Genomic DNA, 27,512 nt, shown 5'->3' with positions numbered 1-27,512 from the left:
AACAATAGAAAAGAGAAATTGAAACTAGTGAGAAAGGGTATAGAGAGCTCAAGCCTACTATTGCAAGTCATCAAAAATGCTAATTAATTCTAAATATGACTCAATCCACGTAGCAAGTCATTGCTCGTGGATCGGAAGATGATTCGATGTATCCATTGATTGGAACTCAAAAGTATCCATGAAGATCTCTGATTTAGGCAAGATTATCCGACTTATGCTTCCATTCATCACAGAGCATGAGTGTTCTTGAACTTATCTAAGTAATACTCATCAAAGCTTGAATTAGAAACATGAGTTAGATGATCTTATCATGAAGAGATTCATAGATTTAACATTAAACACAGAAATATAGAATTGAAATAACATGAGTAGAATGAACTTGCTCCGGCATCCTTGATCTCTCTAAAGAGGATCTAGCCAATCATCGCAAGGATCATATTGCAACAATAATAAAAGTAAGAAGATGATAGATGAAGAAGAAAATGTAGAATAGTGTTGCAACTTGATTCCTTCCTTGATGATCTCTCAAAAGAGTTACAATTAAGCTAATGGATTACTCTTGATGTTCTTACTCCTCTCAAAAGCTCACCAAAAGGAAAAATTACAGAGAATTAAAAGAAGAAACTAAAGAAAATTATAGAAGAAAAGAGCCTAAGAGGGACCCAAGAGGGGACCCCTTCTTTGAAATCAACCCTCAACTTTATAATGTTCTTATTCGGGTAATCGGGGTGATTTAGCGGATAATTCGATTCAAATGACCCAATCAGTTACAACCACCGAAGCTTCTGTAAAAATCTCGAGGATAAATTCCTCAAAATGACCGCGGCGCGGTCATGGCTAGCCGCGGCGCGGTGACGTGGCGCCCAAATCGATCGATATTTTTCTAGAAACTTCCTTTCGGCCCGCGTATTGTAACCATAATTGTTATTTCTTTTGTTGGTTTCCGAATGTGCCCTTTTCACCTGAAATTAGTAACAAACTATTATTAGTCACATTAATTTGGGATTTAATAAAATTTATTATTATTTTAAGGGAACTAGTATTTATATGATGGTAATCTCGGTGAAATTACGGTCCCAAAATGATATTATTGGGACCTTATCATCTATGCACATTATGTGACGTCCATACATTCTATCACCTAGATTTAGGTGTAACTCGTCCCGAAGTCACCCGGAAGCACCCATGTAATACTATGCAAGGTTCAATATGAAGTCATATCAACTCCGTGCTAGGACATATCTGTTAGCTAAATGACATTTAGTAATAAAGGAATATGATCGACTTCCACTTTTGATGTTTCATTTTGAAAACCTAGGAAAGACTTAACGTACTCTTTGTAGGAAGGGTGTCTAGTGCTTCTTAATCCCCGATCTACACCTACGTTGACTCAAGCCCTTGCGCTAAGTTACATGAATGTCCCGCGTGTCATAAATCATTTATTGCTAGTAACACATCTATTTATTTTTGTAACGTGTTGCACCATGTAATCAATATTCAGGCTTTGCCTTGTATTGTCTTATTATCTTATTTGCTTGTTACGTTTGTGGTGTACGATCATTTTTACAAGCTTGCTTGTGGATTAGCACCCCTTTGCGTCGCACGACCTCGTTTCGAAAAAATACAACCGTAACACCATAACACTACTTTTCTAGGAGAAAGCCTATATGCTAAGATGCCACCTCACTCTCCCTTAGCTAGTCTCTTGTTAGGATATGTGCCCCTTCAATAGGTTCCCTCTTCCTTTTTCACCAAATGACATCACCAGGTGACACTGCCTTGTCATTAGTCAGACCATGGTCTTATTCGAGAGCGGACCCCTTGTAGCGCACTTTGACGGTTAAGAGAGTGTCACGTGAACCACAAATTTAAACTACACCATTAAAAAGTGTTAAAAAATTGGAGATTAGTGACTGCCCATTTTAATTGTCACAGATCGTGTTAAAAAAGAATTTTTTTTTAAATAAAATAAAAAATTCAAATTTGTTCCAAATCATAAGAACAAGACATTTGAATTTTTTTTTTTTTTTTTTAAAGTGATATTTTATGGACGGTAGAAGAAGAGCTACAGGGCACTACAAGATTATAAAAAAAAAGCACTACAAAGGATCCGTTCCCAATCTTACACTTACTTGTCTGGCAACATAGGCACTTTGGAGTTGATGTCATCACCCTATTTTTTTAATACTTGCTTTTTGGCAATTTTATGCCATTCACAATTACTTACGTGGTAGATTTATTCCTGATAATGCTCAAGAAAATAATCTAGACCATGTATGATCACAATATAAACTTAAATATGAAAAATGTGACAGTCCATAGAACATCAGATTGAATACAAATAACAACTCACTCCTCTTTCTTACTTATTGTTTAGATCAGATTTGAAAAAACAAAAAAAAAAATTTAACTAATCAAGTGTTGGAAAATTGACGGTCATCAATAGTTTAAATTTAAAGGATGTAACTGTCTTGATGATTGGCACAACTCCCGAGGATCTTTTCCCATGCGAAGAAGTCTTCGCATCAAACACGGATCCCATTACCGCTATTTTGAGAAAGACCTAATTACCCCCTTAAAAAGTGAAATGTTTTAGACACCATAAAATATTTTAGGTCCAAAACAAAAGTCGTACGTTTAAAGGACCAAATTGAAAGGTAAGAGGCCACTACCCTATAATTCCGTGTTTATATTTTTTTACCATGTAATCTTCAAAATTCCCTTAATCAATTTTATAATTTACAAATAAACCCTTTTTGATATATGTGGGTTTGCACATACCACCTTAATAGTTTATATAAAAATAGACAAGTATACTCTCTCTCTCTTTAATTTTTCGAATGATATATATCTCTCTTAACTGTGTCATTATACAGGTATCAACCACAAGCTTCAGCCATGAATGCAACAATACCTACAAAATTTACTCATGAAAAAGCCAATCTCAACAATGGAACAATTGATGATCAAATTTGCATTGATCCCTTTAAAATAAACTCAAAGGGAGTTTGGTTTGGTGATCACCCTTTTGAATACACAATGCCTGTTCTCATGTTGAATCTCTGTCTGATCATGATAATTTCACATGCCATCCACTTCCTTCTTAAGCCTTTTCGACAGCCATTGATCGTTTCACAGATAGTTGTAAGTGGCATATTTATTTATTATTGGGTGTTTCACATCAATGTATATAGCTTTTCTTAAAATTATGTATTAGAATATGATTTGAAAATATTTATAGAACGTAAAATTTTTACAATTTTGCAAATAAGTTTTTTTTTTTTTTTTGTTGAAATTTTTAATGAAAATAGATAAATTATCCTTTCAAAATGACATAAACGCTTTCCTGATTCTCTTCTATTTTATTTTATATATGGTTTGTTTGTTATAAGAAAAGATGGAAGAGCTATTGTTTCCTGTTGGAGTAGTACTGATATTGTGTTTGGCTGATGATTTATGTCCACCAGGTTGGTTTTATACTTGGTCCTTCATTGCTCGGCTCATACCTTAAATTCAGAGAGTCTCTATTCCCTCGCTCGGGAACATTGTTACTTGAAATATTTGCCATGTTTGGATTAATGTTCTTCCACTTCCTTTATGGAGTAAAAATGGACATAAGCATGGTTTTGAAAGCAGGGAAAAAGGTCATAGCTATGAGTGTTTTATGCTTCTTCTTACCTTACACAGTGGGTAAAACTTTAGCCCATCACCTTAGTAAATTATTGGGTTTGGACCAAAATTTCAGCATCGTGCTTGACATCATAGCTAGAATAAATTCTTCATCTTCAGTCCTTGTTATTTCGTGCTTTCTTGCTGAGCTTAAGATCCTAAATTCTGAGCTTGGTCGTTTATCCATTTCTTCGTCTATGATAGTTATGATTTGCAATTTGTTCATGAGAATATTGAATGATGTCATTACAACAGCCAAAAGTACGTCGATAATCATTGCGATAAGGTCTATGTTAATGACTGCTGTCTACATGGCTTTATGTTTGTATTCTACGCGTAAACTGTCATTAATGATAATCAAACACACCCCAGAAGGAAAACCAGTAAAGGAATCCTACATCTTTGGTATTATAATTTTGATCTTGGGGTTTGGGCTTATTAGTCAGATCTTAAGCTTTCCTTATTACTTGTTACCCTTTTACTTAGGTTTGGCAATACCAGATGGACCTCCCTTAGGATCTTGTTTAGAAGAGAAGCTTGAATCATGTATTTCAGCAATTTTCTTGCAAATCTTTTTCGCTACTTGTGGGTTGAAGACAGAATTTTCCCTTCCAGATGCGGCAACTGTGTGCCTTGTTTTATTAATCATCGTTGTCTCATTCTTGGCAAAGAGCATTGGGATCATACTGCCTGCTCTCTACTTTAGGATGCCCTTCCAAGATGCTATCTCGCTTGCCCTTATTATGAACTCCAAAGGCATAACTGAACTCACCCTATACAATGGGTATCTTCATTCTAATGTACGTACAACATTATAATTAATTACACACACACACACTATGCACTTTTCTATCTCTATTTGCTTTTCTATCTAACTTATTTGAATGCATTAGCATGCTTGAGCCTGCACGCACCACCCAAATGTACACCTACCCACCTCGATGGAGTTGTGTAATTAGTGATTATTGTTATGATTACATTAAGTAGAGAAATATATAGCTAAATGCATAACTTGTAATTCTAACTACTAATTTATGATAAACATTTTGGTGCACCATAACAGCTTATCATAATCATCATATCTAGTACTCTAATTCCCATAGATAGGTCATAAGAAGAAGTATGATAATTGAATTTCTTCTCTCGATATATATTATTTACTCCATCCCTAACAAATCTAATTCTATCTTAACCTCTATAAATAAAACATGATCCGATGTATCTCAATACACCTTATTGATTCATATAATCATATCTAATACTCTTATAATATCATTGATATATAACTTATATCTTTTGTCGAATTTTTTTTAGAAGACTTTCCTCCCTTGTTTTTTGAGGGAAAAAGATGTGCCTCCTGATATTTTAAAATTAACTTGCATCCTCCGTTATTTTATTGACTTTGATCAAGTATAACTTTAACAAGACAAAACCAGTACAACTATGCATGTTTTATTTTCTTTCCACATTAAGGGAAGGGGCAAGGGGGAGGAGAGGTTTGCCATTTTCTATTATATAAAATGGCTTAAAGTTAAAAATTAACTTGTGTGCAGGAGATCCCCCAGAAAGTATTCGCAATTACCATTACATCGGTTGTGGTTATGGCTGGGGTTACCGCACCCCTCGTGAGATATCTTTATGATCCATCGAGAAGATACCTGACATACAAGAAAAGGACCATCCTACACACAGGAACTAATACAGGACTCGGCATACTTGCTTGTGTCCACACCCCAGACAATGTCCCACCTATCATTAAACTCCTTGAAGCCTCCAATCCTACCAAGCAGAGCCCCATTAATGTTTGTGTCCTCCACCTTGTCGAGCTTGTAGGTCGTAATTCCTCTGTACTCATCCATCACAGAAGAAACACTAGATCTTCCGCTAAATGTACTACATCAGAATACATCATCAAAACCTTCAGAAACTATGAGAAACAAAATCAAGGAATTGTCACAGTAGATGCTTTCACCAGCATTGCTCCTTTTATTACAATGCACGACGATGTGTGCTGGCTTGCTCTTGAGGAGAGGACATCCTTTGTAATCATATCATTTCATAGGCAATGGTTGGCAACAGGCAAGGTTGAGTCATCCACTGCCATAAGGAACCTCAACAACAATGTAATCGATAAAGCCCCTTGTTCCGTGGGAATTCTTATCGATCACAATCATTTCATCACCTCCTCATCACAGATAAAAAGCACATCATTGTACCGTGTTGGCATTCTTTTCATTGGCGGTTCTGATGACCAAGAAGCATTGTCATATGCATTAAGAATGGCAGAGAAACCAAGTATAAGCCTTACTGTTATTGGGGTATCTTCCAAGGACAGTTTAGGTGATAATGTGGGGGCAAGGATGCTTGATAACGACATGTTGGATAATTTTAAGACCAGTACTTTGCACAATGATAGGGTTCGGTACCAAGAGGAAGAGGTGAGTGATGGGTCTGGATTTCTTAGTATTATTAGATCAATGGAGAATTCATATGACCTAATCATGGTTGGGAGACGACATGAGGAGTCCCGACTCACTGTGGGACTCACTGAATGGAGTGAATACCCAGAGCTTGGAGTCATTGGAGATATAATAGCTTCACCAGATTTCAAGGGCATGGCATCGGTGTTGGTGGTGCAACAACAGGCTCGGGTTCGAGGCACGCCGGCCGATGACTGAAGCTCAACGTCATGTTAAATTCAAATGAGAGAATTTGTAGACTTTTTCTTTACATAATTTCTTCCTCCTATCTTTCTTCTTTCTTCTTTATTGGCAGATGAATTCACTGAAAAAGAAGAGGAACACAACAGATTATATAGGTAATATAAAACAATGTTTTAAGATCCTGACAATCCAACCAATTTTTTGTCCAATTGATCAAAACTGGGTTCAATTTATATGATGCACTATAAGTATTATGTATGATACATTGTAATAAGGTGTACTGTGATACAACTATTTATGTTTGTGAAACAACGAAGCAGTAAAGAAAACAAATAAACCAGACACGAAAAAACAAGGATTTACGTGGTTCAGCTGTGTGCCTACATCCACGAATCAGAACCAATTTTCTTCACTAAGTAATCAAAGGAGAATAGTACAAGAAAAAACACGCAAGGTTTTAATTTATAGGTCTAGAGATCTCTATTTATAAAATCGGGAGGTGCTAAAACATGGCTATCTCCCCTAAGATAGAAATCCCCAAAATTGAAAAACTCGAAAAGAAAATATTACATAATTTTCTTTTAGTAACCCTAAAATATGATAGAAATATTCCTTTGTACAACATAGTGGTTTCAAAATAGGAACTATTGAGGAGGAATGTGATAGAGGCTACACCGAATCAAGATGCAAGTTTAGCTTAAGGTGGTAACTTACGGCTTGAATGTTTTTGGAAGGAGGTGAGTCAACTTCTACTAAATTTGTATTATATATATATATATTGGATTGTTATTTTTTGTTCTGTTTTATTGTGATCATGATTTCCACTGGTCAAGTATTTTAAGTTTCTAGATCAGAAAACTAGTTCTTAGGTTTAGTTGATTTAGATTGTTATAAATTATGATGTTTTTAATGTGTTTGTAAGTTCGAAGGAACCAACGCACTTATGATCTCAACTCTACATATAGGGTGGGATGTTGGCACCCTTGGCAGGTAACCTTTGATATTTTGATTTTAGGGAAGCTTTGAGGGGTTTTTTTTTTCCTTCTCTTTTCTTGAACATTGTCCTTGACAAAAGCCACAGGTTTGGGTTGAGTTCTGAGTGTGACTTGTGTCTTTCTTCTTTTCTCCCTACATAATCTCTAACGTTCGAGTTTCTCCTATACTTTAAGTAGAATCCTTTTTGACAAATCAATCCTAATTCTTAACCCGAATACTCCCTTCTTCCATTCTTTGCGCCTGATTATTGTATTGGCAATATTATGTACCCCTTAAAGCTTTGCAACTCTATCAAGATATATATATATCTTTAGTCAAGGAATCTCTTCATATTTTTCCCTGTTAATTCAATCGAAGTCAGCTTGTATACACTTTAGCAACCATGAAACTGCTCTTTTTCACTTATTTTATCAGTCCTTCCTCAGAATGATTATTACTATAGGAATCTAGACATTGTATTAATGTGAGATAAAATAAAGAAAAGTTGATTAAAATTGTCTGGATAGGTCGAATGAAAAACAAACGATATGCACATTTGAAAATGATTTATATATGGAAATTGAAATCTCTGAAAAGTAGGAGACCATGTTGAAACCGATATAAATTGAGCTAGTGAGAACATATTGAAAAATACATCTTTTAAAAAAGAATTTTATGATGGTGATACCAAATACTTGGCATAGAGTTAATTTACCATTTATATTGTATTGAGCCAAAATATTTATTAGATTCATGACTTAAATGGAGCATCGATTCCATTCAATAAAGTTTTCAATAGGCCCTTGTTATTCATGTAGTAGTATGATTGATCGTGTATTTATAATGGGAAGAATGTAATATGCCCATCCGGTTAAATACTAGTGATGTGCCATGACATCCTGTATTGCTTGACAAGGGCTAACGCCAAGGATGACTCGCTAAACTGACCGAGAATTTGTATACAACAGAGTGACCCACCCCTACCTAAAAATGAAAAAAGAGGTGTGAAGAGATAAGGCGCGCAACCTTCTTTTAGAAAGAAAAAAAAAAGGCGGGGGACCAGTGCCAAATCATAGTTTTTAGAAGATGCACTTAGGTTCCACCCCGGATGAGGCTTCTGACGAATGGTTCAGTTCCTCCAAGTTGGACTTGGCTGCTTTGTTACTCCCAAAGGCACTACATGAATCACCCAGCACAAGACGAGTGTCCAATTTCCTTCCTCATTCAGTCAAACTTTATTTTGATGTGTTTTGATAACTAGATTTGTTAGCGTCGCATAGAGAAGGAATAGATTTGTCACCTTACCTATAACCCATAAAGGGTTAATGTTCAATGTGCCTAAGATTGTCACAATTTATGTGCAAAGGTCTTGATTTACATGAAGGATCTGATGCCTTTGTATAATGTCTATAAAATTGTGATCATTTAATATTATTTGAGGCACAAATTATCTCTCGTTGAGTGATGCTCACAATTGTTACATGGGATATCTCTTTTGATTCCAAAATTATAGTCTAGAGGAATAGTTTTTTCAAGAAAACGCTCCAAAAGGTACGTTGATGATCTAACTTTTCTTCAACTTTCTAAGCCACACAAATATATCACTCATGAGTTTCGAGGCCAATTTTTTGTACATAAGGGTAGTTCTATATGTCCATATTTGATTTTCTTTTGTAATTTACCTGTAAACAACATAATCTAGTTGGCAAAGTAGATGCTTATCTTGATCCAAAAAACCAAAAGAAGAAGAAAAAGAAAGGACGACAGAAATTAAAGGGCTTCGAAGTTTCAAACAGAGATGAATTAAAAAGGGAAGAAAAAGTCAATGATATATCCTTAAGTAATGCTCTTTAGAGTTGGATCTCACTTCTGATTCGGTCCCACCCTTAGAAATTCAGGGCGCAAAGTCACCTTGAGATGCGCTGTGGGTAAAATGATTAGAAACATAAACTCAACACTTAGTGAATTAGGATCCCAAAAATTTTCTTTTATCCTTTTTTCAGAATCCAAGGCAAATTCACGTTGTCTCATTCAAAAAGTGGGGCCGAAAGGCCCTCTCTTTGTCAATTTTTAAGTCCTTGGTTTCACATTGTCAAAAAAATTCAAATTTTTGAAGTAGTATACTTTTGTACATTTCAGTACTAGATCTTGATTTTCCATCATTGATTTGCTGGTTTGCCCGTGTTTATGGATATTGTACACATTAATGGTACACGATGCATGGCCTCCCATAAGAATTTTTAAAATTTGTAAGGTTTTAGTTTCCCGCACTTAGACAAAATTCTCGCTCCACCCCTGCTCATAGACTTTATCCAACTTGGCAAGTTGCCACCTTCATCAAAAACCTATTACTTATCTGTTAGATTTATTCTTGATAATGCTCAAGAAAATTATGCTTCTTGGTGAAGCCACATTTTATAAGATAGCTCACAAAATGTAGAAAATCTTCAATAAGGTTTTTAAGTTATAATTAAGTATTTAGCTTTCATCATTTTTTTAATTTTAATTTTTATTTTGGGATATCGTAAAGGTTGAATAAATGCCCTTATGATTTCACAATATAAACCAAAATATTCGGCAACTCCAAAATAAATACAAGATCCAATTTAGAGATACGATCGATAATGCTCTTCATCAATCTACCGTTGGAATGACTGAGAACATAAATTTCATGAAGATTAATTTGTTTGAGGATGATACATATTATAATTATTTTTTCTAAAATCAAGGTATCTGAGCTTTTAAGAGTATCAAACTAATCCCTAAGACACATGCAATCCCCTCTTTCCACGACTCTTACTTTGGAGTCGTACTGGGGGTGACACAAATGAAAATACAAATGTGACAAAATAATGTGGTGATGTGCATATTATAGTAGATGTTTTTTACAAGATACAAGTAAAAAAGCATCTACAGTTATGTGTGCGTCACCACATTATTTTTGTCATTTTTGTGTCTTTAGTTGTGTCATTCCAACATTTTTTCAAAGTAATTTTTGAGGGAGATTCAAACTCAAGACCTCAGTTTCCTTATCCCTGGTCTTGGCCATCACATCACTTCTGATAAAATTTGAACCAATCAAGAACGAAAACGATGCGTCAGCATGATGTTCCCATATTGAGCCAAGCATGTGATCGCCCATAGTTTCCAAAGTAAATTCGAGGGAAAACTAGCTTTCAAATTTTAATATGAGAACGGCGTGTTTGGGGAGACTGGGCCCACACTGAAGAAAGAGTCTTCTGTGGGACCCACTGCAAACGTCCCACGCCTTCTATGAAAATCAATTATTAAAATTTCTCTTCGATCCCTTGTCTCCTCGACTCGTTTTACTCGAGCGACTTGGTTAATTGGCTTGGCTTGGTTTCACAGCTTCGCTGATATTATTCGGCTCTGCTGACGTTTATTGACACAGTACGCAACAGGTGCTTCTGACACCTCAAAGACTTTGGGGCAACAAAAGAGACTTGACTTTCTTTTGTTGACAATTAATCTTACCTTATTTAGATTACCTAAGAATTAATGTATTAAAGATATATGAGAACACTCCAAAGAAAATAAATTAAATTAGTTTGAAAGTGAATATAATGGTAGAGAAAAAAGGTTTTCTAGAAGATAAAAGTTCTCCAAAATTTGTAGAATAAACAATTTTTAAATATCATTTGTCAATGTTTATCAATTATCCAAAGAGAAGATGAATGGAGATTTCTCTTTTTCTAAAATAGGAAAATGATGTTTGCTCTCTCTTCCAAAATGATTTTCTTTATATAAAAAAAAATAAGGAATCAAATACTATAAATCATTTTTTTTTTTTTTTGATAGTGAAAATAATTTTTTAGATAAATATAAAGATCATAATATAAAAATTCAAAGTACATACAAAATACTATCTCTCTCACATTAACCTTGGGGTTGGCAATGATCCAAAATATACTCAATGTCTAAATCAGTACGATCCAAAAAAATATGAAAAATTAGATTTTTGGATCTGATTGAAATCTTAGATCCGATATAATTTTGAATCGGATTTCGATGTTCCCTAATTCATTTTGAAAAAAAAATTGATCCGAATATATTTTAATATATATATATATATATTTTTCATTTCATATAAATACATATAGATAAATACGTTTGTCTTATTGGTTTTACTCTATATTTGTAGTTGAAAATTGGAATTTTTAAAATTTTATATTTTTTGAACATTGATAAGTTGAAAATAATGAATGTGTTCGGATTGATTTTGAATTAAGGATGAAATGAAATGGATCGGATTCGATTCACGTATTCATTAATCAATTCGGATACATGTTTTAAAAAAATTGGATCGATATTGGAGTAGTCCTGATTTGGTACCAAACTGATCCATTGTCAATCTTAGTTAAGCTTGTCTTGATCTAACATCAAGGCCTCCTCACCGTTCAAAGTGCTCCATGCAGGCTTGCACATTGCAACACTAAAGGCAAACAAAAGACCTAACTCTACTTGCGACTTAGTATAGGAAAAGAGAGAGACAAAAAGTAATGCCTATGTAAAAATATGCCATTCATGATCCCCACCTAACCTTTGTTTTCTCTTTTTGGATTGAGAAATTGGGTCCTCCCCTTTTAACAAAAATTTCTCAATGAAAGTAATTACAACTTAAATCTTCGATAAGGATTCTCGTGAGCTCCAATGACATGCAAGAAGCATCCTCAAACTCATTAGTAAGATCTAATCATTGTCATAATTTTCACAATGACATAATTTATTGTATCATTATACACCTTATAACAATACATTCTAAAAATATATATTTAATTCTTTATTATTTTGATTGTTAAAATAGAAATAAAAAAGGAAACTTACATCATTCATGACCCCCACCTTACATTTCTAAGTAGTATAAATACTAATTAGAAAGAGAACTCTAATGAGTGAGATCTAATCTTTATCATAATTTTCACTATTACATAACTTATTGTATCATTATATAACTCATAACAATACATTTATAAAAAAAAAAAATTATAAGTATACATTTTATTTAATTATATATTACTATGATTGTTAAAATAGAAGAGAAAAAAAAACAGGGAATAAGATTTGTCGTAATGATAATGGTACATTGGTACTCAACCTAATTAGAATAGAAACAATAAATCAACAATATAGCCCTTATTACAAACCCACATTGTTGGGTGAGATTTTTCGATCCAATCTTTACACTTGTAAAAAGAAGAGCAGCATTTGAACTTTTCTTTTCTACTATAAACACAAAACACAATTATGTAATTCAAGGAGGAATTGAACATTTACAGGAGCCTAATCTTCTTACAGAGCGTCAACTTTTAATTTTCCGCGATACTTGATTCAAGTTCTTTACTTAAGAATTCTATCTCGAGAACTAGTAACATCCTTTTCCATCAAATTAGGGAAGCAATAAAGTGTTGGGTTAACGAGAGTTCAACCAAGAGAAACAAAATCCATTTCCTGAAAAAGCAGGATCCCAATGTGAGTTATCTTCCAATGGGGGGAAAAAATCAGAAATATGATGCCCCAAAATCTAGATCCACGATTCAATCCATAGCCCACAAGTCAAGATGTAGATCTGAATATTAAAGGTAAAAATTGATAAATTATTTAAGACATAAAAAAATATATGTATGATTTTGGTAAAGGAATTTCACGACTAACGCTTAAATTTTTTTTATATAACAGTCAATACTAAAAGTAAACATCGACAATAAAAAAATACAAAGCAAATATTATGGTTCTTAAAGTAAATCCGACAAAATATAATTTAACTGCTAACTAGATATCTAAATAATAATAATTCAATTGAGTGAACATCAGCTATATTCGTTGGAAACTCCCGTATTCCTGAAGAAAAAAAATGTTGACATAGTCGTTGAGAAATCTTCTCGTAGGTTTTTATTTACTAAATATGTTTCGAGTCAAAAACATATCCATGGATATATGAATATAAATAAATAAAAAATTTATAAGACAACAAGTACAATATATATGTATATATGGAGGCAGTTCATGGGACATATGTAAAAAACAATGGTTTTTCAAAATATGGGTTAGAGGTTTTGGATTGAGTTGGTTTTTTGTGAGTATGGTTCCTATGATGAGAAGATCATCCTCATAAAAAGTCAGCTCAATTTGAAATTTCTAAGTCCATCAAAACTGGTTTAGAAATTATTGGTAAAATACCGATGGTCCACATTCTAAATCACTTTTAATGGGGTTAAAAGTTTCATATTGGATTGATATTTTTTTACGATGATCTACTTATTATAGAGATCATCCTCACAAAAAATTGGCTTAATCCGAAACTTCTTCCTTGAGGAATTTCAAGTCTTTCACCAAAGGGCTTGTGCCTATTTGCTAATTTAGGGACTTGTCCAAGGGAAATACGACCTTTTAAATTTATTTATTTTTCATGTATAAATAAATTATAATAAAAATCCTTATTATAAAATATCACAAGAAGGCACTCATCATACAAATATTAAAAGAAAAGGGCCCATCATACAAATATCACAAGAATACTAATCATCATAATGATATCATAATATTCTATTCCTCAAACATTTCAAGTAAAATCGACCGACCTAAATAGACCAGTTAAACTTTAGCTTTATTTTATTTGTATTAATTGGTTAGTTTTGAATCTCTTAGCTCTTCAATTCTTCTACTCCATTCCTTCAAGAATCAATGATCAATCAAAGATTTGATAAATCTCTTCTAATGAAGTTTTACAAAAAAGTATCTCCAAGAAAAAAAGAAGAAGATATAATTTTTTTTTTTTTTTGATAAATGGAACTAGTTCATTTTATTTTATTTTAATTAATTAATTAATTAATATTATTCTTAATGTTCCTATAGGATTTTAACAATCCTAAATTTTTAGATTTTTATCCAATGACCTTAGATCATGGAATGATGTGTTAACACAAAAAAGAAAGTAAAATAACTAAAATAATTAGGAACTAATAGTAAAATTACATGTGAAAACCAATAGACTAAAAGGAAGACAATTGTAACACCATGAACTTTTATTACATATATCGAGAAATAAATCAATTATATTTCCCTATTTCCCTATTTAATTTTAAAAAATATATATTAAAAATAAATCGTGTTATTGTTGATTTAAAATAAAGATTTTCTAAAAGAAGAATTTGACAGATGAAATGTATAATTCGAGGAATCTTATCATGATTATGATTGAAGAATTAGAACATTTAGTCAACGTAGATAAAACTCAAAATTTAAAAAAAAAAATCTTTTGGTCAAACAGTCGTTGTCATTGAGTTCAAAAGCATAAAAAAACATTGTTTAGACTGCAAGCATACTTAAACCTAAATTTAATAGAATAAGCTACGAAAATATCAACTTTATTAAAAAATAATTAGGGCGTAAAGGATATTTTTGTCAATAGAGAAAAATTGATGAAAAATTTTAAAAATCTGAGATACACAATTAGAATTGGTCTAATGTAACGAATATAACAGAGAAAAGAAAAATATATGAAAAAAATATTATTTAATTATTATATTTATTATTAAAATATTAAAATAAATATTTAAAAAAATAGGTTTAAGTGTAATTATTTATATATGAAGGATTGATTTGATATTATTACAGTATTAAATGGATGAGGTGTAATTAATATAAATATAAATATTATAATATATAATTATATATTATTATATTATTATATTATATAATATAATATTATAAGTTATAAATGTGTTAACAGTTTAGATACCCAGATATATTCATTTTATATATTATAATATATTATATTATTATATATTATAATCTTACTTGATGTTCATTTATTCTTGTGAGAGAGAAAAAGAAATTAGAGACGAATGAATTTTAATAGTGGGTTCGTATACGTTACCTTTAATTTAGATTTAAATGTATTTTTGACATGAATTAAGATTCGTCACTAAAGAACAAAATATCTACAACGTCGAGATCTACTTAATTATTAAAATATTCTATCGAATCATAGAGAAAATTAGTTAGAAAAATCATTTTAATATTTTAGGAATGTGTAAAACCCAAGTATAAAGGTAAAAAAATTATAATTTCAAACTTATAGTATAGTTTTCAATGATATTTATTTTATTTCAATTTTGATAGTTAGTTTCAAATTTATTATAATTTAAATTCAAAATTCATACATCGAATTGTAGAATAATTTGTTTTATATATTTTCTTTAATATTTTAATATTGTGAAATAAAAATAAATGAATTTAGGTAAGTGTAATAAGAAAATCAATTTATTTAACAGATTGATTTTCATAGTAATTTTTGTAGAATGTTCATTCTAAAAACGATTAAGATGCTCTATTTTGAAAATGTATTTTCATTGGATAATAGTTTATAAAAAAGTGATGAAATATTTGAGTTAAAAATAAAATCGAAAATGAAAGTCTCGATTATTTAAAACTCGAGAATGAGATTCTTAGATGAGGGGTGGAGCCATGATTTTCTTGTAGTGGAGGTAAACTATGGTTAGTTGTATAGTTAAAGAATTTGAATGGTGGAAAAATTATTTGTGCTGAAAAATATGATTGGAGGGAGGTGAGGGCGTGGGGACAAATGAGACATGTAATTAGTTGAAAATGTAATGGTGTCTCAAAGTTCTATGGGGACAATTGCCCCCACGAGCTCCTTACTAGCTCTGCCCCTGCTTGGATGTATGTGTTTGCATTGAGGAATTTTCAGGTTTAAAATACTTTTGAGTACTGTGTAATAGAGCATGAGATGCAATTATGATGATAACCATGAGACATTGTACTTGCATATTTATAGTTCTAGAATACCTAGGAAGGTTATCACATTTGCAAATTTGTTTTAATTTATTTAAAATAAATTATATATATATATATTATATATATATATATATATATATATATATTATTTTTGTTATTTATTAAAGGGATAATGAATGCATATACGATTAATCGATAGTTTTTTTTTAAAGTAACCAATTAATTTAGAATAATATGGGTTTGATATTTTCTCCAATAGTATGGTATACTACTTGAGGATATTATTGTACCTATTATTCAAAAAATTTATATCTTATCTTTATTAAAAAATAACAAATTATAATGTAAAGATTATTTGTAAATGACTAGATTGATTAATGACACATGCATATCACAAATATACGATGAAGTTGGCTTGTCAAACGATCATTTACAGTTTATACTAATCAAATTATTGATTTTCATTAGAAACCAACGGTCAACTTGAGACAAAAAATATGGTCAATCAATTATGATAAATTGACAGGTCGATCATAAATCAGGAACCAACGGTGAGTTCCACACAGGTTAAATACTAGAGCATCAATATATAAAAAAATACTTTTGTATCGATCGTGTACCTCGTCATTTTTATCAAACACACCACCGGGATTGATATTCTTATGACATGTTTATGTTTATTTTATTTTATAATGAGATGAAAATAATTTGTTACTATTTTATTAAAGATTAGTTTGTTTCGAGTGTTATTCATTTTTATTTACTTATTTAAAATCTGTATTATTTGTAATAGATTAGTTTGTTTATCAATTTATATTGTAACTATTAATTTGAAATGTGAGTTTACTATTAAGTAACTTTATTATTACTTATCATTTCAATAAAATATTACATATGTCTTAATAATCGAGATGCCTATTTCTGATGGGGAACATTATATAGAGGGATCGTAGGATTAGGATGATGCAAACTATTTCTGTTATATATGAGATGAGATTGGAGACTATTTTGTGTAATTTTGGACTTCCTTATATATAATAGCACCATGTGTATTGTGTTTTCTTGTATATATATGTTGAAAGTATAAGAGTTAGTGTTTATGTTGTGAATAATTGTCGATTGATATAAGATGTGTAGTTGATGTATATATACTTTTGGATTATAATTATATTTATGTTTTATTTGTTTGGAATGATATATATTTAATATGATATGGTAGTTGAAATGCAGTTGAATATATGAATTTTAATTATACAAATATATCTCTACAGGTAAAATTCTTTCATAAATTCAATTTTTAGGGGGAAAACTCTATTGAAATTATTTGATAGAAATTTATAACGTATTTAAGATTTGAAGATTTTGATTTTTTTTATATTTTTCGTTTTATTCTCGAGATTTGAGAAAATCTAGGTCTTAAATCGAGGGCGTGACAACAATATATTGTATTCTTCAAATTGAACATTTCAAATTGGTGTAAGATTTAATTTGAAACGAGATTTCGATATCATAAATATATCCAATAGAAAAAAATTGACCCAATCTTTTATCTTTGGATTTGATAGGGGCTCACAACCAAAATCGTGGACATTCTTAAATTGAGAGGGATTTTTTGCTCACAGAAAAATTCTAAGATTTCACATAAGAATAATGATTATCTGGTGCCCCCTAACATGGCATGTGCCAGAACCATAGATCCATTTCATCACGATGAAAAAGATTTGTGATTGTAGCCCATGCATGCCACGCCACGAAGCGTTTGTAAGAGGGGCGTTTGAAAATCACAGACTCTTTCACATAATCGCATGCGACCTATCCCATGAATTCCAATGAGAGTAGTTTTGTAATTCTGTAAAATTCCGGTTCGATTTATTTGAGAGTTACTATTGCCAAACTAACTTTTTGTTAATGACACCCCAAGATATACAATAATACTTACCTATGAATTGGGATGGAGTGCCCTCGTTTGTTTGGGCAGAAGGAGGTGTTGCCGTGTGGGAAGGGGGGGGTATGGGGTGCTATCACAACTAAGCCAAGCTCATGAGCCGGTTTCGAAACTGAAAAGTGGCTCGACATACTTATAAGACACAACACGACAACAAGAAGTTAAATAATGCAATTTTCATGTCTCTCTGCTTCAACCCTTCCACCACTCTGTTTCCTCTGTCCCCACCCCTTTCTCTTTCACTTTCTCTGCGACCAACAAAAACACTGCTTTGCAGATCAGACTTCACAGAGAGAATCGAAAGCAGAGCTTCTGAACTTTCTCTAGTGGGAGAGCGATTTAAGGACCAAATCTACATTTGCACTCAAAATAAAAATAAAAATCTCTTTCTCACATAGTCACAGATTCTATCTAGGTTTAACTTTGTTTCTCCCAAATCCTTCAATGGAAGCTTCATCTCCTCTCTCAACTCAACAAACCCCCCAACAACATCCAACTGCTTCACCAAAACCCTTCAAGAAAAGCTTTGTTACCTCGTTAATGGAGGTTGCCACATTTCGCTCGCCTTCCTTCAAAGAAGACACCTACATCGTTTCTAAACTAAAATCTTCAGAGACAAAAGCCTTGCAAGAACTGAAACAGAAGCTCTCACGCTCAGCCTCTAATGGGTCTGCATCCATGTGGGGTATTCCTCTCTTGGGTGTAGACGAAAGGGCAGATGTGATTTTGTTGAAGTTTCTTAGAGCGAGAGACTATAGGGTTTTGGATGCACTTACCATGCTTGAGAAGTGCTTGGCTTGGAGAGAAGACTTTGGTGCAGACAACGTTGTTGAGGAGGACTTAGGGTTTAAGGACCTTGAAGGGGTGGTCGCGTACATGCATTTGCACGATAGAGAAGGACACCCTGTTTGCTACAACGCTTATGGGGTGTTCAAAGACAAAGAGATGTACGAGAGGATCTTTGGGGATGAAGAGAAGTTGAAGAAGTTTCTTAGGTGGAGAGTTCAAGTCTTGGAGAGAGGTGTAAAGCTTCTACATTTCAAACCTGGTGGAGTTAATTCGATTATACAGGTCACTGACCTCAAAGACATGCCCAAGAGAGAGCTCAGGGTTGCTTCAAATCAAATCCTTTCTCTGTTTCAAGATAATTATCCTGAAATGGTGGCTCGTAAGGTAATCTCTTATTGATTTTTTATATTTTTTTAGGCTAAATCTGTAAAAAAAGAAAGAAAGAAGGTTATCTGGATTTCGTCTGCAAATCTTAATGGTTTTTGGTGATTCAGATTTTCATCAACGTTCCATGGTACTTCAGTATGTTATATTCGATGTTCAGTCCGTTTCTCACTCAACGGACAAAGAGCAAGTTTGTGATCGCCAGAGAGGGAAACGTTGCAGAGACCCTTTACAAGTAAGCCAAGCATCTTCTGAATTCTTTAAAACCCATTTGTAGATTGTAATGTTTCATCCTGTAATTTTTAAGGAGAAACCTGAAATGGTGGTTCTAGCTTGTGTTTTTAAGTAAGTTTGGAGGTGGGATGGAGAATCTTAAGTGGGCTCTGATGCCTTTGTTTCATCTCCATTTTCAGTTGTTGCGTTTAAGATATGTGGGGTTGTTTTTTAAAATAATTTTTTAGTTTTTTTTTTCTGTAATTTAGCATCTTTTGCTTATTTGATTTTAACTCTGATGATTCGAAGTGGATACTGATTCCAGATCTTTTCATTTTTTTGCTTTGTTCTGCCTTCCCTCCCCCCCATATTCGATTGAAATCTCTATTGGGTTTTGTCTCATCTCGAATGTTCGATTTCCCACTGTTTTTATTTTGATTTTTTTTGTTCAATTTGAGAGAAAATTTGAAATGGGTTTTGTGGGAACAGGTTTATAAAGCCAGAGAACGTGCCAATTCAGTATGGGGGGCTGAGTCGACCCTCCGATTTGGAGAATGGTCCTCCAAAACCAGCATCCGAGTTCATCGTCAAAGGAGGGGAGAAAGTGAATTTAGAAATTGAAGGAATTGAGGTAAACTGAACACCCATTTCGAAGCTTTGGAGTTTGGATTCTACTTTAGTTCTTTAATTTATTTCATAATTTTGACTAAATTAAAAATTGTGTAATATTAAAACTGAGTAGTTTCAATTATTAAATCCTACTCGATCAATGGTTTTTGATGAATTAGGCTGGTGCAACTATAACTTGGGATATAGTTGTGGGAGGTTGGGACTTGGACTACAATGCCGAATTCATACCAAATGCGAGTGGGAGCTACTCAATTGCAGTAGAAAAACAGAGGAGAATCGCTTCTGGATCGGATGAACCTGTTCACAACTCGTTTACATCAAAAGAAGCTGGAAAGATGGTGTTTTCTCTCGATAATACGACCTCAAGGAAGAGAAAGGTTGCTGCTTACCGTTACTTTGTGCGTAAGCCTGTTTGTGAGGCTTAAATAAACCACATTTTCAGTTTAATTAATGGTGATGAGATATGTATAAATGTGGGATCATGGTTTAGTATTTTTAGATTATTATATAAAGCAGTTTAACTTTGGGAGGGAAGGAGAAGATGACTAATAGTGTGTAGTTGAAGGAAGAAGTTTGAAATTTTTTTTTTGGTTCTATTGCAGTAAAAACTTAATCTATAAATGTAGTGTTATCTTTTTAGCTTTTTGTGAGTTTTAAATGTAATTTAATTAAAAAAAATGGTGGAAGATCTTTTGCTTTCTGTTTTTTGATGATTTCTTTCCCTGTTTTTCTCTTTTTGTGGTTTTCGAAGATAAAGATGGAAGAGTAAGATTTTGACTAGTCTCTGGTTTTTGTTATTTGTTATTTGTTTTTTGTTTTTTTTTAAATAAGTGAGTTACTATTTTCACACCAACTTTTATAAACGCCACACTAATTGGGGAATTCTTTATTGATTTATAAAGCATTGGTTTGGTGTGGCAATAGTAGCTCTCAATAAGACTAAAGAGGGTTTAGTTTAGTGGGTTGGCATGATGAGACCGTCAAGTTCAAGAGACGTAACATCACGCGTGTTGGCGTGTAATGGTTGCCAATCGTGTTCTTTAAAAAGGTTGAACTCAATTTACGTGAATGGCCTTCTATGCTTTAAGATAATTTAGTGCACCCTCCAGATTTAGGTGAATATTTGAGATACCCCTATGTTTTCAAATTACTTTTGCGAGAGAAACCGAAAGACCAAAATACCCTTTTCTTCTAAGGTAAAATCCCCTCAAATTTTTCTAAAAAAAAATAACTGTCTTTGTTCTACAAATCAACGTATGCAAATCTACTTTTGCAGACGTGGATAGGATCACTACACAATTAATTTACGACCAAAATGCAATTAATGACACGTAGAAGAGTCTTACTATATGTCACCCTAAGAACACACAAGGATAGTTATGGGATTTACATCAATTATGAGGAGCACGACATCTAACTAAAAGTTTCAAAACATCATTATAAATGTAAAAACTTGTACTATCTGTCTCGAAATCTCATCTTTTTATGCTTTTGGGTGTGCCTGCAACACCATCTCTCCAAAAATCAAGTCAAACCTCAATACAAAGAAATTAATGTGTAATTTTGAGAGAAAGAATAATCATATTTTTTAGTGTTTATGTTTATATATTTATAGAGGTGAAATCCTAGAATCTCCATGGATCCTGTTTATCAATTCATCCTTATCCGATTTAGAAAATGAATCTTGATTTGAAATGTATCAAATCAGGATCTTATCTTTTTTCATTCTTCCCTTTTAATAATTTTCCTCATCAATTTCTAATTGCTTTTAACCCAAAAAGATTTGATTGACAAATTCTATCTGTTGCGTGTTCAAGTCTATTTGGTTGCTTGACCATTTAAGGTTCGTGCTCCTTTTTGGGCAAGAGATCCAACTTATATGTGTGCCCTTGTTTTATCTGACTCAGATACAGAACCTCAGAAACCTTTTATTGTGATGATCCCAGTGTGCCACATGTCAGCTTTTGATGCCTTACCAAAAAAAAAAATCCTCCACAACCATGTAGAGGAGAACTTCGTCTTTAAAGAGTCCAAAGGGAATGCAAATTCTTATTCATGTAATCATTTATTGTTCATGCAAGAATATATAAACTCATATGAAGCTTATGGTGATCCTTTCATTTCATTATGATTGTGACCAAAAGGATTTGGAATCCTCCATACCCTAAGGACAATATCCTTTACTTTCAATGGGAACCGATGAGAATAATTTTTTGGAAAATACTAATGTGGATGTGTCTACAGAGCCATAGATGCTTTACGTCGAGATACAAGTGAAAAGCATTTATAGTTATGTGCGCACCTCCAGATCAACAACGTCTGAATCTAATTTTTTTCTTTTAGATTTTCAACTAGTAGAGTACACAATGGGGTTACTGTTAACTACAACTGGGTTATTAAGATGATTTTTTTAGATTTTTGAGAGATAAATGTGTTTTTGACAAATAAATTTAAGTAATAGCATATGATAGAATAGTTGTCTGGATCTAATATTAAGAATATTTTTATTTTTTAAATTTTATCTTTTGTTTTGAACTAAAAAAATTATAGTTGAAATTGGGTCTTTATAAACTAAAATTGGGCTACTATAGGCAAAAATTAGGTTATTATAATATACTTTCGAGATATTTTAGGCTTTGAGAGATAAATGTATGGATTTGATGGGTTGGTTGTTTTAATATGGCATTGAGAATAATTATTTTAGATTTTAATTTTGTTAGACTATAAAATGTAATTTTGTGTTTTTAGGTAATCATGGTAGAAAATTGAGTCGTCATAAGCTAAAATTGGGTTATCATGATTACTTTCATGATTTCTTTGACAAATAAATTTAAATAATGGACTTCAACAGGTTAATTGTTTTAATTTTGTATTAAGAATACTTTAAAAAAATTTAGTACAAAATTGACTTACTATAAATTAAAAAAAAAAAAAAGAGTCGTGATTTTCTGATTTGAAAATTTTCACTCAGTCCATACTTGACTGACGTGGCAAGGTCACATAATCATAGATCTTTTTCTTCAGGATACTCAAGGAAACGATCAAGAGTTTTGTACCCTTTTCACGTTAGTCGAGAACAAACCGAGTGAAAATTTTCAAGTCAAAAAATCATTAGCGAAAAAAAATAAAATTAGGTTATTATGATTTATTTATGGATAATTATCTTTGTTTGACTAATGCACCTACCTCGACATATGGGTATGGTTTTGCTATTGTTGACTATGGCTTCGATCTAGTGGTGCCCCCGCCAATGCTTCTCCCGCTCATGGCCATAGGTATGTACCTGGACTGGATACAAGCAATCTTCCCTTCAAACTTAAAATGTGCCTCCATAACCAATCAATGGACCCAGCCCAAATTAGATCTCTTCTCCTAAATCATAATTTTTATTTTATACAATATTCTCACAAATCTGACCATAATAATGCTTCTTTATTTTGTTTGTTTGATTTTTTCCTCTTTCTGGTTAATGAGGGATTTTGCACAATCAAATTGTTTAGTCTGAAAAGGAAAAGTGGTTGGCAGGGAAGGAAAAAAAAAAATCTAGTGGTGATGCTAATTTGATTTTTTATTTTTTTTTTGGCTTTTATTAATGATTATTGTAGAGGAGATTCTCAATTACCTCTATTAATTCTGCTCAGCAACTCCGTTGTTTGATGGCACTGGTGTGGTACCTGCCAAGAATCCTCCAACCCCCAAGTCAGACTTAGAAGAAAAGATCAATAGATTCTCAAGTTTTTTCCAAGGAAGAAGAACCCCTCTTTTCGATCTCTCCCCTTCTTGTAAGGTTTCCCCTAGATCCCTTCAAACTCAGGATCTGATCATGGGGAATCTCTCATCCAAAAGGAAGCTCAATCAAATTAGGAATACTTACTTTGAGCTCCTAGATTATTAGGATCTAACCTCTAAATTAGGAAGCCCAAAGATAGACCGAGATTTATGCACGTTTATCGAGTTTGCTCTGTCCTGTTGTCAGAGCAAACATTTGTCTTTATCTTTTCTTGCAACCGAGCAGGATCGAGCTGCTGTCTGATCTGGGTACCACTGGCTCTTGCCAAATTCCCTTCTCACCCAGGGGCGGATTTACAGTGGGGGCAATTGCCCCCACAAGAATTTCTAAAATCCATAGGGAGGTATTAATAAATTTAAATTTTTTTTTAACATTCTACTGCTTTGCCCCTACAAAAGTTTTGAAATTTTTTTTATTTGTAATTTGCCCCCACAAAATTTTAACATTCTACTACTTTGCCCCCATAGAAAATCAGAAAATTTTTCTATTTGTAATTTGCCCCCACGAATACAAAATCCTGGCTCCGCCCCTGTTCTCACCTATCCTGATTCATGCTTGAATAAGGACACGTGTAGGATCCTGATTAACTGCCACTTTTACCCTCATTAGTTATGATCATTAGGTCCGGCCCAATCCATGAGCTCCTATTCACACTTAGGGGTGCAATTTGGTCGTGCTGGTGTCAATCCGAGCTCATTAATGCATAATTTGAGACCAAGACTATCCCCACCATAGGTTCCGGATGCTTTACCATAGTGAGCATAGCCAAAGATAAAGTGAGTTCAATACAAATCCGGCTTGAATTAATCTTAAGCAACACAGAAAAATGGAGTTGTAAATTTGTCTGCATGTGTTACGTACACATCTGAAAATTTGGATCTACTGCAACCAACCATGGATTACAATAATCTAAACCCAGTCCATTTGATAGCTGTTGGTCCACACAATAAAACCCATGTTTTCTTAAATTTAACGGGCAAGCCAACTTTTTAGTTTTAGTCTCTAAACCATAAGAATCAAACCCAAGTCTTAAACAATGTCCTAGGCCGCCCAACTTATAGTCTCTAAGACTCTAACCCCGAAAACCAAACCCAATCCCAACTTACTATTTTATGAATGTTTGTACAACAATAACAAAACCTTATCTCATAGCTTTGGGGTTGGCTACACATATCTTATTCCTACATTTCACTCTATCAAAGGCAAGTCCCCTATAATTTTAAAAGGGTGGTGTTGGAGTAACATTGAAATGTACAACGATTCTGATACAGTGGTGCACACATAACCATAGATGCTTTTCACTCGTTGATGTACAGTTTAATGTTACTGAAGCATTATCCATTTTAAATACTGCTTTCAAGTAAACCACTAGTGATACCTTCCTTCAAAATATTTGGTAGGAAATCTTGAGGATCCTTTTTGAGAGATTTAGATGAGATGGTCTCCCATTTGAGACGGAAGCATGTTTGATGCTCGTTCATTGAAACTACTACTTTGAAATTTATCCTCTAAAAATCTTGGTAACAGAACATGACATCATGGTTGATTCCCTTGAAATGTTTAATATGGATTCCCTTACCAACCCAAAATTGTTCCCTAACCAACCCAAAATTGTAAAATTAAAATTTTTTTTGTACAACAAAATCATGGTTGATGATTCCCACTAGCATGATAGAGCAAGTATCATGGAAATTTTTTGCAAGAGAGGAGCAAACCCTTTTTTTATTAAACTTTTTGGGAACGCTAGAGGTGTAAGGCAATACCAAAGGTTTATCAACGATGGGTACCGCTAATTATTCAGGGAAGTCTAACAATATCCCCCAAACTTTTACAAACACCATGTTATATGATTAGTAGAGTCTGATAGTACTGATCACTAAGGAGGTATGTTAATCATTGCGACACATTTCCTAAAGATATTTTTGTAATTTCACTGATTTTATGTAAAGCTTTTAATTTGTTAGGGATATATATATATATAAAATAGTTTTCTACTAAAGAAATATTGTAATTTCTTTTTGACCTTTGAGCATAGTGGAATCGATGTGGCTCCGTGATTTTTCCCCAATGGTGAATCACTTTTGGACCTATTATAGGGCTGAGTGACCATACATTGCAACCATAATAGAACAAGAATCACTCCATATGATCCTACTAATAGGTCCTAATCTGATTTGAGAATCATGCAAGATATAGTATCCTTAATAAATCAAGACACTATTAGTTCATTGGGGGTGTTGGTGGCCTATATTCTACCTAACTTCACCTAATCTTATACTGGGTTTAGATCAATTTTGGACCCGATAGGAGGCTAGGTGGGGCCAGAATATCTTGTGGCAAGTGATCTACCAGTCACAATCTGTGCGGAGAAAAGAAAATTGCTAGTCCTCATATCTATAGTCGATAAGGGTCATAATCTAGGTGATATACTAGGGATTTACAGGTCATGAGGATTTTGTCACTTTTTTTTTGTTCCAAAAGCTACCCCTTGTACTAATTACGAGAATTTTGTTGTTTTAAGAAGAACTTTGTAATTTTATGGGGATAACTTTGTAATATTTTGTTAAAAGAGGCAATTCAAATTATTTGTTATATTTTATACAGTAGTGACAATATGACTCGCCAGGTAGTATATTCAATCGACTCTCTGACGGGATGCACAATTGCACTTCCCCATACAAAGTGTATCCTAAGGGAATTATGTATCCCGAGGCACATAGATCTACGATTCTCGAGCTTGATCACGTCAAAGAGTCAATTGAGTATGCCACTTGGAGAGTCATATTATCAGGACTCTATTTTATAAGAGGAAAAGCATCCATGGTTCCGTCTACTCCTCCTTGTCAGCTCAGTGTCCAACGCAGTGTTGAAGGAAGTCATTTTAACATTATTTTTTATAAATTTCTTGTTCCTATTGGAACAACGTCTACATGTCACCTTTTGGATGAAGTTTAAAACACATAGGACTCCTAACCAAATTGTTTCTACATTGCATGCAATTTGATGTATTTGATCTCTAATCAAAATGTGCCATGTAGACACCGTATTTTGCTATAGGAATGGGGCACTATTTTGGATCGTGACTCTTTATTTATATTATATATATTTGTTTTAAAACTTAACGAAGAAAGTGTATGGTAAGGGTGTGGAGCATCTTCACAATGCTATATATTAATTCAATATGTCTATTATACATTCACTTTTGCTTTGAATATAATAAATAATCAAAATTACTTAAGAACAAAAAATAAATAATTAACAATATTGAAGAAGTGCAATCCTTGTTGAAGAGTAGGTTTCTAATGGTTGACAACGGGAACTCAATATTTTGGGACTAGGATTTGAAAAAATATCAGTTCCAAAAAAAATTAGGAGTTAAGTTTCAAGTAGTGAACTTCTTTTCCTGGAAAAGAAGCAATGATGGTATCTGAGGAATAAGCATTGGTTACCTCTCTGCCAATAATCACGATAAGAGAAAGGATGCAAGCGTTATCTAGAATGATTGGGCGTAAAGCGTTTTTAGGTGACTTGTCAAGTCTATCGTCAAATCCCAGGGCTCAACTGACATCCGTAATATGAAGATCTGGTCACTAAACATCAAACTACTTGATGTTTTTTATGTTTTAATTGGTTAGCTTTTGATTGCAAATTCTTGTCATATAAGCATTCTAAATTT

The 27,512-nt window shown here is 33.0% G+C and overlaps 2 protein-coding genes across 2 annotated transcripts; both read left to right on the top strand.

Moving 5' to 3' along the window:
* Positions 1 to 2,609: 2,609 nt before the first annotated feature.
* Positions 2,610 to 6,551, top strand: LOC147399421 (cation/H(+) antiporter 15-like). The gene is made up of 4 exons (XM_086444780.1): positions 2,610 to 2,657; positions 2,877 to 3,144; positions 3,468 to 4,469; positions 5,223 to 6,551. The coding sequence occupies exons 2-4, from the start codon at positions 2,899 to 2,901 to the stop codon at positions 6,345 to 6,347; spliced, it is 2,373 nt and encodes a 790-aa protein (XP_086300906.1). The 5' UTR covers positions 2,610 to 2,657; positions 2,877 to 2,898; the 3' UTR covers positions 6,348 to 6,551.
* An 11,659-nt stretch (positions 6,552 to 18,210) lies between these two features.
* Positions 18,211 to 20,684, top strand: LOC147399420 (SEC14 cytosolic factor family protein / phosphoglyceride transfer family protein). Its single transcript, XM_086444779.1, has 4 exons — positions 18,211 to 19,203; positions 19,314 to 19,438; positions 19,906 to 20,047; positions 20,205 to 20,684. Exons 1-4 carry the CDS (start codon positions 18,475 to 18,477, stop codon positions 20,469 to 20,471), a joined length of 1,263 nt encoding a protein of 420 aa, XP_086300905.1. The 5' UTR covers positions 18,211 to 18,474; the 3' UTR covers positions 20,472 to 20,684.
* The last annotated feature ends 6,828 nt before the right edge of the window (positions 20,685 to 27,512 follow it).

Source organism: Akebia trifoliata, chromosome 6 (assembly GCF_017979445.1).
Source record: "Akebia trifoliata isolate Shusen 1 chromosome 6, ASM1797944v1, whole genome shotgun sequence".
Lineage (NCBI taxonomy): Eukaryota > Viridiplantae > Streptophyta > Magnoliopsida > Ranunculales > Lardizabalaceae > Akebia > Akebia trifoliata.
This window is presented reverse-complemented; position numbering and strand designations above follow the sequence as displayed.

Excerpts from the sequence above, each read along its gene's own strand:
- LOC147399421 (XM_086444780.1), top strand. The coding sequence starts at position 2,899 with ATGAATGCAACAATACCTACAAAATTTACTCATGAAAAAGCCAATCTC. Across the intron at positions 3,145-3,467 it reads TGATCGTTTCACAGATAGTT|GTTGGTTTTATACTTGGTCC; the intron begins GTAAGTGGCATA and ends TATGTCCACCAG. Across the intron at positions 4,470-5,222 it reads ATGGGTATCTTCATTCTAAT|GAGATCCCCCAGAAAGTATT; the intron begins GTACGTACAACA and ends ACTTGTGTGCAG.
- LOC147399420 (XM_086444779.1), top strand. The coding sequence starts at position 18,475 with ATGGAAGCTTCATCTCCTCTCTCAACTCAACAAACCCCCCAACAACAT. Across the intron at positions 19,204-19,313 it reads CTGAAATGGTGGCTCGTAAG|ATTTTCATCAACGTTCCATG; the intron begins GTAATCTCTTAT and ends TTGGTGATTCAG. Across the intron at positions 20,048-20,204 it reads TAGAAATTGAAGGAATTGAG|GCTGGTGCAACTATAACTTG; the intron begins GTAAACTGAACA and ends TTGATGAATTAG.